This window comes from Rhyacophila brunnea, unplaced genomic scaffold, assembly GCF_057557595.1.
Source record: "Rhyacophila brunnea isolate RB1 unplaced genomic scaffold, BYU_Rbru_1.0 scaffold_11, whole genome shotgun sequence".
Taxonomy (NCBI): domain Eukaryota; kingdom Metazoa; phylum Arthropoda; class Insecta; order Trichoptera; family Rhyacophilidae; genus Rhyacophila; species Rhyacophila brunnea.
The window spans coordinates 43500916-43514794 of record NW_028232763.1 but is presented as its reverse complement, the minus strand read 5'-3'; the positions used below and the strand labels follow the sequence as shown (position 1 = coordinate 43514794).

Genomic DNA, 13879 nt, shown 5'->3' with positions numbered 1-13879 from the left:
AGATACGCGTATATTTTTTATGCCATATTATGTTATAATAATTATTTTTAAATTAATTTATTCGAAGCAAATTTACAAAGCGTTGTTAAAATTTATGACAAAGTGGCACGCCAATTTTTGGTACGCATGGAATGTCACACTTATTTTGTTGTGTCGTTAATTTTTGTATTTTTGCGGTAAAATATTTGAAAATATATTATTATTAGGATAAATTTTGGATGACGTGGATTCAGTATATAAAAAGATCAGATTATATTAACATACAGAAGGTTAAATATTATTGATACATCGTCTTATCTGCCCACGTGTCCTATGAAGGTCGAATGTGAAGGATTTTTTTGTATCTTTGGCAACCAAGTTTAGTGAAATAGAAATGAGTCGAAGGTTGATTTTAAAGTCGTTTATATTGATCATATGCCAATTTTTGTAGTTTATGACTGGCATTAAACATGATTTATTTCATTAATTTTAAGGAAAAGGTACCTATTTAGTTTTTGGTATTTTCTAATTATTATCAATAATTATAAACATAGATAATTATTTGAAAACGACTATAAAACTCTTTTTGAAAAAAAAGAAAACATCCAACAGGATTTAAACTTGCATTCCTCGGGATTCGTACCTATGTGCTCTGACTATTAAGCTATAGGTGTATTATCTAATTTCGACTAAGTAAACTAATGGTTTTTCCAATACTCTCTTAATACATTGGACGCTAACGACGCGCCCAGTGCGTAACGATTAAGGTGGCCATTCGATATAATTAGCATGCTATCTTTACTTTCTAAATTACGTATTTTTTTTAAATGAGCTTTTTTATTTTTAATAAGAGTGTATTGAATTACGATAATTATTCATAACCATTATCAGGGAATCATTCCATTTTTTTTGCTTACTTTTACGTACTTGCACTTGCTAATAATTTTTTAAACTATTTTTTTTCATTCAAGGAATAAATCAGAAGATTTAAAAATGCGACTACGCTTTTCAGTGGACTGTAATAATGTCAAAATGATTCGGATGCTAGGGGGGGGGGGTTTAGGTACTGAGCTTTACTGTTGACATGGCAGATGTGCTTTGCTCTTTGATCCCGCACTCACTCAGTGTTGTACTATCACTCTCGCGCGATACTGTTTACATTGAGTCACTCTGTAGATTATTGCCCAAAAAAAGGTAAAATTATACTTTTGTGTTATTAATTTAATACAACATAGTATATATTATGAAAGTTTAAATTGTATTTTATAAGATTCGTTTGTTGTAATACTGGTATCGCTTTTAAGTTTTTATAACCTTAATATACGCCTACCTAAATGTTATATTGTTTGTGTTTCTATACTAGATTATATGAATAAACAATTGTAAAAATGACATCGTTATGAGCATAAAAGAACCCCTTACCCATACCTACGCAACTGCTAGAATTTAATTTACTAAGTAAACAATTTTGCCAAAGTTTTAAATGAATGTTTACCATTCAATGAGGTTCCATCTCTACTTGCCTTTGTTTTGTCTGTTGAATAAATACTGAGTAAATGGCCAAAAACCAATTATTTTTGATGAATAGTATAGTATGAAGAGGTTTTGCAGATAAAGCACTATACTTCAGTTAAATAACAAATTGATAAAAGTATTTCACCGTCAGCTTTCCACAGGTTAGATTTTTGACGGGTTCATTTACCACAAAATATTTTAATATATATCTCTGACGTTAACACAAGACATTTAAATAAAAACTCATAACAAATCTTCAGAAATTTTTTTAAGATAACTCTGTAATATATGTCCATAGAAGACTAGAAATGGACCGAAACCACCGGAGTGCCGTTTTGATCCATAAAATCCTCAAAATTATAGCCCCGTCTCGTAGAAATATTAATTTGACTCTCTGAGCTAGATAATAATATGTCATATAATAAAAATCTAACACACTTATTTTTATAAAATATAATATATACATTTAATAATATAGTATAATATATAGTTCATATTTTCGTAAAATTATCGAAAGCTGGTCCATAGTCATTTTCTTGGAAAATAAAATACTTAAACAAATTTTTATCATCAGTACTCCAACCCCGTGTCGTTTTTGGAGATCTCTATAAAATGTGTCAGCAGGTTTACATTTAACTTTGTTTAACTACATTTTTTTGCTTTGCTTTAATTATTTAAAGTTTACTTTGCAAATAGGTACAACTCTCTATCCAAATGGTAATGGCTGGAACAACATTCAACTTGGCATTCAAAACTCTGTACCTACTCAGTTAAAACCAAACGCCGCTTATTTAATGCTTGCATTCTAATGATGCTGTTTTACTGTAGCTAGTTTTGGCTACTTACAAAGGCTCAGAGCAATCGTATACTGAGATTAGGCAACATATTTTTGCGGTGGATACTGAGTATGCGGTGGTATAATTTTAGCAGTAACGAAGCAATAAGGAATCGGACCATGCAGTCTCTCATAATCTTGAAAGTGAACAAACGTTGTTGGACCTACATTATCCGAGCCGATGTGATTTTGGCATTCTGTAATAATACTACAAAATATATACAAATTGTATACGATGGTGACACGGGATGCCGAAGATTCACATTAGCGTCTTTTTCTCGCAATTTAATCATATTAAATATTTCTTTTATTCAACGAATAATTCACAAGATTTAAGAATGTACCATTCTAATTATTGAACATACATAATTTTGAAAAACACTTTCTGAGAAAATATATTATAAAGAATAGAAAAAATCTTTTTTAAAAAAAGTAAGCCACCCCGGAAAGGAATCGAACTCTGCATCTCCCGGGTGACATACTAATTGCGACAAATTTTAACTATTAGCCACTTTTAATACCCACTCATCAGAAAATAGTATGTCACCGCGTAGCATAGAGGTAATGCGTCATATTAGTTTATAATTTACTTTCGGCCCTTAAAAATCTTTCAGTGCTAAAGACGCGTTAGGCGCGTAACCATTGGTTGGCCATTAGATATAATTAGCATGATATTTAAATGTGGTAATTAAGTAGTAATTATCTGTTTAGCAGTTAATTTGTTTTTTAATTATATTTTATTAAAGTCGAGCCTTGTATATATTTGAGTGTATTCATAGATTGCCCAAAGTAATAGCCTTTTTCATAATGTGAGATAAAATTGATTACTTCTTCTTATTAGTGTGCTTTTATGCGAAGGTGTTCGATGATTGAATCTTACCCCCGATTTTATGTAGGTATAAGTTCAGATGGTTGCGTCGTGTGAGTGTGACAAGTGATGGACAATATTATTTATGGTATTTTCATGATTAATATTACGGCAATAATGTATTGTTGTGTTTACATGGCACTACAAAAAATATTTAGGTTTTGAGTAAAGGCGTAACATGATATTTTTGGAATATAGATATTGAAAGGAAACGACGAGATGCTCAGGTCGACTACATTTTAGGAGAGCTCAGTGACAACTGTGTCATTTCCGTTGCGTCATTGTCTATACTCCATAAATGACTATAGACAATAACATCTCAGTTGCAGGGTTGAACAAAACCTCTACACTTTTCCCTAGCAATGGGTGGAGAAATCGTTGGTATCACTGTATCATGAATATTGCTGTTGCTTACCACGTGCAATCTTCGTCCAGAAAATCTTTTAAAAAAATATTTTGGGTCCTCTCATATTTTACTGACACTTAAATCAATATTTTTAGGCATGATAAATATTATGTAAAGCATTATGTTCGTCTTCTCTGAGAGAAGCCTTGAGAGATTAAGTATCCCTAAACTGTAGTAGTATTTTTTATCAGTGTAATTATTTTATTAACATATTGGTTAATATCCATAGCCATAGGTAATATTCTAATAATATTATATCATATCAAATATGGTGCTCAAAAGCATATATCAATGGTATATCGTATATTGTACTGTAATTTTCGTTGCTTTGAATGTTACCAAAAATAAATAATATTATCATTAATTCTTATTTTCGTTTTATTAAAGTATAAGGGTGTATTTCTTTTGAAAAAATACTTTTCATAGTCAAATAAATACTGTTTTATATTATACATGAGTCGTCTGATATTGAATAGTATTACTTACAATATATGCTATACAAGTTGGAGTTTTATTACCTGTTTACATTTATTAATAATTAAGGTATCACATCGACCGGATCATTAGCAAAAAAGTTTTTTTTTCAATAACGTTGTATGTAAGCCCCACTTTTGGAGTACAAAACTTATGTAAATTTGTGTTGAATGTATTGTCATCGGAATCATACACGTATAGAATAGAAAAAAGTCGAGGTAAAAGTTTTTTGAGAGGGACAGAAAAACGTTATATATTATTGATTTTTTTTATATTATAATATTATAGAGTATAGTATAAATATTAAGTATACGAGATATTATAAGTAAATAAATTGTTTGGCTTTTCAATTTAGTACCCACCGAAATTGCAACATTATTTTTGCAAAGAAAACATATTGTAGTCATATTTTATTTAACAACATGCCAGTGATTCTCAGTAATTAAAAAAGAAAAAAAAACTATATAATAGTTACATAAATATATTAATAATCAATTAATTAGGTGCCTATAAAACATATGATTATCGTTTTTATATTTTCAACAGTTTGATGCAAAATTTTGGTAACAAAAGTTAAAAAAAATACTACTTTAATATTCACAAAAATATAAAATGCTGGTTTATGCTGGATCTAGGGGAGGTTTAATACATTGGACGCTAAAGACGCGCCCAGCGCGTAACGATGAGGTATCCATTCGATATAATTAGCATGCTATTTAAATGTGGTTATAAAAAAATAATTATCTAGTCAGCAGTCAATGTGCTAGATGCCAGATACTGACCTTTTATGTTGAGAGGACTGGCGCACGCTGCAGCTGGTTCAGTGTTTACGAACTCACGAGCTGGTAAACGGCCCGTTTGGAATGTCACTCTTACGGTTTTAGTTTTGTTTTGGGATGAATGATGATGAAAAGTTCAGGATAGATAATATGGATAATAGACGCGACGTTCGCTCCAACTGTATCAGATTTAGCGCAACGTAGGCCGAACATATACGTTTTGGCCAAATCACTCTGTAGTTAACGATGGCTTAGCTTTAACAAGTCTAGGCGCGTTCGCTGTCTTGAAGTAACTAAACTCAACTTGTATCAATGTCGATCATAACCCGTGACTAGAGGTCACCTGATCTTGTGACAGTAATTGAAAATTTGAGAATGGTGGGAAGAAAGAATGAATGCGACCATAATTAGCCCAACCATAATAATATATATGAAAAAGTTATCTCAAAACTTTTTTTTATATATTTTACGAGTGTTTCCACATTCAACGAAAATTACGAAATCAAAAGAGTATAATTTGAAATGTAGAAAAAGTACTGAAAAAAATGTTTTAAAATTTTTATTTAATTTTATTCCTTTCCGCTAATAAATAGTGGTGAAAATATAATATAATCATATTTTTCTTCCATTCTTATAATTAAGTTTTAGTTTGTAAGAAGTTTTTTTTTATTTAAAGACAAAAACTTTATTTGATCCAAGAAAACATTTTCATAGTTTAAATATGAAAAAAAACTGTCGAAAACTCTTCATAAAAAACTGTTATTAGGGCTTCGAGAAAAATATTATTTGAACATGTTTACCAGGCAAAAAGTTTTTCAAGATCTGCCTTCTTCAGTATGTGCTTACTCTGTGTGTTGAATAAATTTAGCGATTTTATTATACGCGGTATATTCCGGAATGGTGGAAAAGTTGCGAGCTTATGCCATGGATCATATTGATGTGAAAATGCCGTGAGTTATTGCATAGTCTACTGTGTTCAGATATCCTGTAGATTCTTTAAATATAACCTTTTTCAATATTTCTGAGTGCTTCAGTACATTAAATCTATAGGAAATATTATGATGCTTAGGTTTTTATTACGGTATACAAATATAAATCTTTATTGTTTTCAATATTCAGAATAAGCAATTGTATAAAAATAACATAGACTTAATATTTTTTATGTGTTTGTTTATTATATTATTAAAAGTATGATTTTTCATTAGCTATTCATTTTATTGTAATATTAAGATTTTAGCTGCCTCCTAAAGAGATTTATTAAAGTGCCACGGTATGCAGAAAATTACAATATGAGGCTATTGGTTTTAAAGTTGGTAATTTATTTTTTTTTACTTTTTTTAAACATACCTACATAATTTTGAAAACACTGAGAAAATATAAATAACGATGGGGATAAACAACTCAATCCATGTCAGCATATTGATTAGCGATATTAAATATCCATTTCTCGTAATGTCCAATTATGGAAAACTCAGTAAATAACTGACTGCAATGCTAATTTCCGCATATCTGTTTTTACACGTAGTAGCTATATCCGATGACGCAAACTTCATCTAAAATAGCTGACTCAATTTATTATAATAGTTATTTCCTAAATATAATTTTTCGATATTATTTTGATAGTGAGTACGTCCATAAATAGCGCATCACAATTGATTGAAAAGTAATTCGGTTATAAGTTTCCGGTAGAAACACATCGCACAGAATTATCATTGTATTTATTATAATAATTGTCCCGATTGTACCCCTGTACAAATGTAATCGAAAATAAACTCTCGCTTCGCCATCATTGCAAACAACCACAACCATTTTTTATCTGCATCACCTATCCATCGCTGAAGTAGATACCTACAGTGGTGACCCCGACGTGAATCTTTTGTGAAAAAATCTTTAAAAAAAAAAATACAACACCCAGCAGGAATTGAATCTGCATCTCTCGAGATAAGCACCCATTCACATCGATCACAATGCAATAGGTATCCTTTCTAATTGCGACAAACTTTAACTAATGGCTCTTACAATACTCTCTTAAACGCTTTCCAAAAAGGGTGACTATTGGCAATCGGCTTTTTTATAGTCACAATGCATAATTTGTTTATTGTTTTGACTTTAACTGAACCACCTTCTTGTAATATGCTAATAAAATAAAACATTTATAGCTGATCCTATTATTTATCAACTATTTATAAAAAGACAATATCGTGGGGTTACTGCTAAAAGTTGTTAAGTCTCGAAATCATGTTATGGTGTAATTTGAATTTGAAGTTTGACATGCCGTCTAAAACCAGGCGTAACGCTACTTTCTAGTATAATATTTATATATAGACACGTCATAATCCGTTGTTAATGTCAACTCTAAATACCTACCTAAATTATCGACTTACCAACTTTTGGCAGCAACCCCACGATATATAATAGGCACTCATCTATATTGAAATGGAAAATATAAATAGGCGTAAAGGAAAATTTTGTATAGATAATATCCAGTTATAATATAATATATTATATTTTTCACTATTATAATCATAGCATATAAAATAATAATCAGTTGTAGCTTCGTCACAAAATAACTATTGCCAACGGTTTTTTGGGACTTTATCGACGACTTCATAAAACATAAATATATTATGGACTAGTTAATAAACTTAAAGAGCCATAAATATTCTTATAATATAAAAGCTAGTCATTTACCTACTTAAAGACAATATTCTAATAATAATCTATTCTAAAAACAATTCCATTCAGTTTATATAGCTCAATATTATATTTATAAGAATCAAGGTAGGTATATTAAATTCTTAGTAATTGGTTTTAATTAATACAGAACAAAGAAAAACAGATATACAAGTAAAATACACACTTCGTTTTTGTCAAAATAAATATAATTTTTTTTTTTCGTGTAAGTGGCTCTGTAAATCAATGATCGCGTTTTTGAACGAAATATAACGCACTACAGCAGTGACGTAGGACCATCCAAAAGTGATTTGGAAGTACAATTATTATTGTTCATGCGTGACTCGTATTTCACACGCACCTTGTAGTAGAAAATGATGTTTCCAAGTTGAAAAAAAAAATATTTTCAGTGAAATTGATTGAAAAACGTCATGAGAAAAAAATCAATAATATTGATTATTTTTGAATAAATATATTTTGAGATGCATCATTATTTCTTCTTTTAAACAATTAATACTATCGACTGGAGGGTACTTGATGAAAATTTAATTCAAATTATAATTTTAATCAGTTTCGTACTAGGTATTTCATTTTAGTATTTTTTTGCTAAATAGGCTTTACCTCTCGGCATCTTCAGGCACTATGCACAATCACCAATGAATCTCCGTGATAAATCAAATCAAATTTTATTCATTTAACATATAATGAACATTACAAAATATTAATTTAAGACGTTCACAACTTGACATTTAAAAACAAAGATAGAAGAAAAAATATTATAACAGTACATGTATATAAAAAAAGAAATAGATCAGTATTAAGTTATTAAACAGTAGAAAGTGTTGATCGAAAATTATAAATTTGATACAAGAAAGAACACAGAATGAGCTAAGTAGACCATATTTTTAAAATTTATACTCATCCTCACGTATGTAGAATAATATGTCAATATCCGAAGTGATTTGGTTGAACATAATTGGTATTACCAATGGCAGGTTAATTCTGCACCTTGGGAAAACCAACAACTGATGCTCCCGATTTCTAAGATAGTTATCGGGGGCACACAGATGAATACTACCAAGAATGGCAAAATTTTCATTTTGACCGCGTATACGTCGGAAAAAATACGTGGCCAAATATAAATATCGGCTAGTCTTTAAACTACAGTATGTAAGAATACCTAAGAGGAAGCCAAATGGAGAATGAGTAAGAATGAGTGTTAAGCCTAGTCCAGATTTTGAACACTGGTATAATATTATGAACAATATTTTCCATTTCACAAAATGAAAATTTAAATTAGGTACAATTATTATTTAATTTAATTCGATAGCTATTTCAGTTGTAACAGCGTTATTAGGACTACGAAAATCAACGACTTGTCAACGCGGTTTATAGAATTTAAGAATAAAGTTAACAAGATTTATTGAATGCGACCGATGATCACTCTCCCTTGCCGTGCAAGTATTAAATAATAATACCTTCTTACATAGAAACCGTGTTATTTTAAAACAATTTTTTTTTACTACAAAATAAAATAATGTAGGTACCTACATAATTTATAAAAAAAAATCTTTAAAATTTAATCAAATTCATTTTCTAATTTAAATGCCTACGTTATTATTTTTTTCCATCCTTATCTAAAACTTTGTTATATTGATGAATGAAAATCTACCCATATTACAAATTATCTGGTTAGTAGTGAATGTGTTAACCAAGACAATAATATTGTGGCACTTTGGCCTTATTTCGATTTATAGTGACTTATACATTTAGGTTACTGCCAAAAGTTGGTAAGTCTCGAAATCATATTATGAAGTAATTGTAATTTGAAGTTTGACATGCACTCTAAAATCTCTTTTTCGTTGTGCTTTATATTATGCATGTTCTATAATATATCGGATGATCTTGAAGTCTTTTTTCTAGCATACAAACTTATAATATATAGATACATAATCCGTTGTTAATTCAAAATACCCAAATTATCTACTAACTAACTTTTGGCAGTAACCCATGTAGTACATCATGACGTATATAAATATATATTAAGCAAATTATTTTTTTAAACGATGTTAAGGGTGTGTTTTATTTATTTTTTGTTGGTAAAAGAAGTGAAAAAGGTTATAACTACCTACTCACTTTATTAAATATAACTGTATTTTTATTTTACAGAACCCCAAAGACATCCACCAAAGATAACATTTGGTGCTCCTCTATACACAGCTGGTGAGTTGGTGGAAGCTAATTGCACCACCAGTCCAGCGCATCCTACTCCCCACATTACTTGGTTTATTGATGGAGTGAAGGTAATATATTTTACCAGCATTGTTTTATTAATAATATATATTTATAATAAAATTAGGCCATAAGCTGGACGAGGTTTCTATTTTTAAAATGCGCATCGTAACTTCGCCGTCACTGTCAATTGTTAAAAACGAACGTGGCGTATTCGTTTTATGTGTACGCGAACAAACTACCGAACGCCACTGCAGCACTAATAACATATTATCTATCCATAAGCATGTTTCACACAAAAAATTTTATGTATTGGAATAAACAGTGAAAGCAGCTTAGTAGCGCAGCTAAAACTCTAAGCTCGGTCGCACATTGAAAATCGTCTCGACTTCAACACCACGTCGAATTTGTCGATATATTTTGTTGTCATCCACATAGTATCGGTAGGCCATTTTTAATAAAAAAAACCTAATTGTTATGGGTAAACAAATTTCACTTGACATAAAATGTAACATTGGCGCATGTGTAGAAGCTATTTTTTCATTTGATTCGGCTAGCCGCGTGACGTCATTGTCCCAGCATGGCCTTATCTATTGACACGGGAGAGAGTTGTAACATTTTGCCCAGCGTTGATTTATGACCATATTCCAGTCTAGTCCATTTTCAATGTACTACCATGCCTTACTATCATCCCACCAGGCGATTGTGCCAGTACACCAATATATTTTTTAAATTTAAAAATATACATTATGTATAATAATATTATCATAATATACGTACCATATTAGTATCTATATCAATTTTTTTTGTAAGTACACAATTAAGAAGTTTTTAACAAGAAAACATATATTATTTGTTAAATTTATCTTTCTACTATATTATAATATTATAAATAGTTGAACCATACTATTACAACACAACTCCAGAAAAAAATTGTCTTTATACATCATCATTACCAAACTATTACAAACAATATAGCTATATCGTTAGATTTATTATGTTTATTTCTCTATGATATATTAATCATAGATAAATAATAACATAGATCAAAACAGGCCTTGCATTGGAATAGAAAATAATACGCTACCTTGCGCTGCCTCCTTTTAATAAATGGAAAAGTTCAGTTCATAATATCAACTGATCACTGCCTTACTTAGGATGTTTTCCAATTTTCAGATCATTATAAGTGAATATAAATCTCACTACATAATAATATACATAGTAACATTGTAATTAATCCCATCGGCTTTTCACCTTTATAAAATAGTTTTTACATATTATTTACACAACACAAATTATATATTTTTTACAGTTTTTTATTTGTAAAAATGATGCACTAGAATACTTAACAATTTCTCGGTTAGAATGCTCTATGCTCGATATAGTATTATATTTTAATAATTACTCGAAGGTTTAATTACAACAACTATTTTTGGAATATTGTATGTTAATTAGTGTGATTCAGTTTTTAATTGTAAGTATTCTCTTTTCTTTGAAAATAAGCTTTCTTTGAAGGTTATATTAATTGATATGATAACATTAAATATAAGTCATAGCTTCTCAAAGTGTGCGGAGGAAGGAGATGGCTAGGATAAGTTTCTTACAATGCTTAACTCCACCTTTTATTTGTCCAAGCTATTATTAATAACTTTGATTATGTACTAATTATAATATTAACCAATCTAATTTTTGATGATAAAATTAAAGAAATATATTATATGTTACACCGAAAGTGCGAAATTGACTATTACATGAAATGGGCTAAATTTTGCCTAAATCATGAAAAATGCAAGCCCGTTGCCTTATTCATGAAATAGACAAAATATCTGGCTAGTACGTGAATTCGGCAGTAATTTTTCTGCCTAGTTCATGCATTGGACAAATTAGATAGTAGCGCTACGGTGGTATTTTTTGCAACTAAACTAAATGTGTCAAATGCTCATGCATTGGTCAAAATGTACGTATATTTTATATGGTCAAAATAGATAGCGCTCCGGTGGTGTTTTTTGCAACTAATCAAACTAACCAAATATGTCAAATGTCATTGATTATAATATAAAAATATACCAATCAATAACTACAATGACGTTCATATACATTTACTATGCGCAAAAAAAAACTAGAACTATAATATGATAACGCAAGAATTTTATTAAAAGGTATTTTCGCGATTTGATTCGTGCTTGGGTATCAATCGTGAAATGGTCGATTGTATGTTTGTGATAGTTTGTTGACACTTGTTAGCTAACCTCAAAATGGACATTTAGTTGAATAATTCAGAATTACAAAACCTAACCTAACCTAATAATAATAATATTATATTATGTCCAATTACTAATAAAACCATCCGTATTAAATTAACTTTTTCTACTGTCATGTTGACAGTTTAAGAATTCCATACCCTGGCGAATTCACGTACTTGGCAGAAAATTTACCTAATTCATGAATAAGCCAACTGGATTGACTATTATATGAATTAGCCAAAATTTAGCCCATTTCATGTAATAGTCAATTTCTCACATTAGGCGTAACATATATATTGACATTTATATGACTACGTAGTGGCTATTAATGAGAAATTTTATGCGTCGAAATAAAAAATGTAGGTTTTTGAAAAAAGTGCAGTCAGCGGAAAAGGTATGTCTTAAACTGTTCGAAGGTCGGATAAAAATTGACAAAATAAATTTGATCAAATTCAAGTGAAAGTTTATATCGTAAAAAAGCTTGGAAAGTATTTTAGTCAAAGATTATAAAAATGAAGTAATGGTGGACATTATTCTAATTTTTGAATAAGATAAGCAAACACTTTCGTACAAAGTCGTCGCTAAAATGAGCTGTATTTGGTGTTCATGTTCATTCAAACGTCTGTAAAAGTCGCGGCTATGGAACTTTCTCTAATCACCCAAGTTGCTTTCAAAGAAAACTCAAAGTTCGTGAGCAAACTATTTAAATAGATACGCTAAATTCTTGAGGCAATTTTGTATCAAGACTTTTTTTAGCCTACAATCAAATGATATACTTTTATAAGGCTATTTATAAGCTCAACTAACAGAGTGAATGCCTGCCTGGCTTCATTGATTTTTAATAGAGCTTTTGTTTTTGTATCATACGTATAAATTGTTTTGTTTACTAACTTTTAGTAAATAAACAACACATATACGAATCACAAGATTATATTATTAGGTTCTACAAATAAATAAATAAACACTTAACAAACAAAATTCCATAAGATTTTTAGGTTTCAATCGCGTAGTCTTCCTCTTTCTTTCCTCGACGTTTCGGTTTCGTTACCTTCATCTCATGGTAATGGAAAAATCTATTACAATAGTTATCAACCTTGAAAGTCTCAAACATTATATATATATATTAAATATAATTTATTCTACGATTTGCAATATTATTTCGGAATAGTATTCTAGTAGACAATAGTTGAAACGCTTCATTGATATCAACTTTTGTAATCTGTAACACGTTCGTTTCCGTTTTTTATTCTAAAATCAAAACCTGAGTCACAAATTCAGTGTCAACAGAACCTATTTATTGTAGCCTTATTATGTTTTTGCATCAACTAAAAATATACAAGTTTTATTATATATCTCATAAAATCCTAAATTATTATTCTCCATAATGTTAAAATTTTATTTATAACATACATAATAATATGTACATTTAGACAAATATTAAAATGTTTATTACAATCGCCAAAGTGCTTTTTGCTCCATTTTGCATACATTTACATTATATTACATTTTTGTATTCCATATAATAAATTTAGCAAACACATACCCATTCCATGCATTATATATTAAGGCTTAAGCTTCGTTTTTACAGAAAGGTATAAAAACGATTCTTAACCTCATTCATTGACGTAGGCAGTATACAACTATCTAAGTACCTCAAATATATCATTAAATTTATATAACGCTTTGATATCTTGATAAAGCTTTATTAAAAACTCAATTTCTGATGTTTATTGTATACATATTTTATATTATTTAACTTTAACTACATTTCATATAATTTATACATGCATTACTAATACACATTTCTATCCAGTTTATATTTCAGTTAATAATTTTACACAGTGCCTCTAAAATAATTAATATTTTATTATACAT

The 13879-nt window shown here is 29.5% G+C and overlaps 1 protein-coding gene across 2 annotated transcripts in view; it reads left to right on the top strand.

The window, feature by feature from the left end:
- Positions 1-13879, top strand: part of LOC147078745 (uncharacterized) — a 146615-nt gene that overhangs the window by 117140 nt on the left and 15596 nt on the right. For both annotated transcript variants that reach the window (XM_085960424.1, XM_085960423.1), the window contains exon 5: positions 9699-9832. In XM_085960424.1, coding sequence (XP_085816550.1) covers positions 9699-9832 — 134 coding nt within the window. The remainder of the gene's footprint in view (positions 1-9698; positions 9833-13879) is intronic.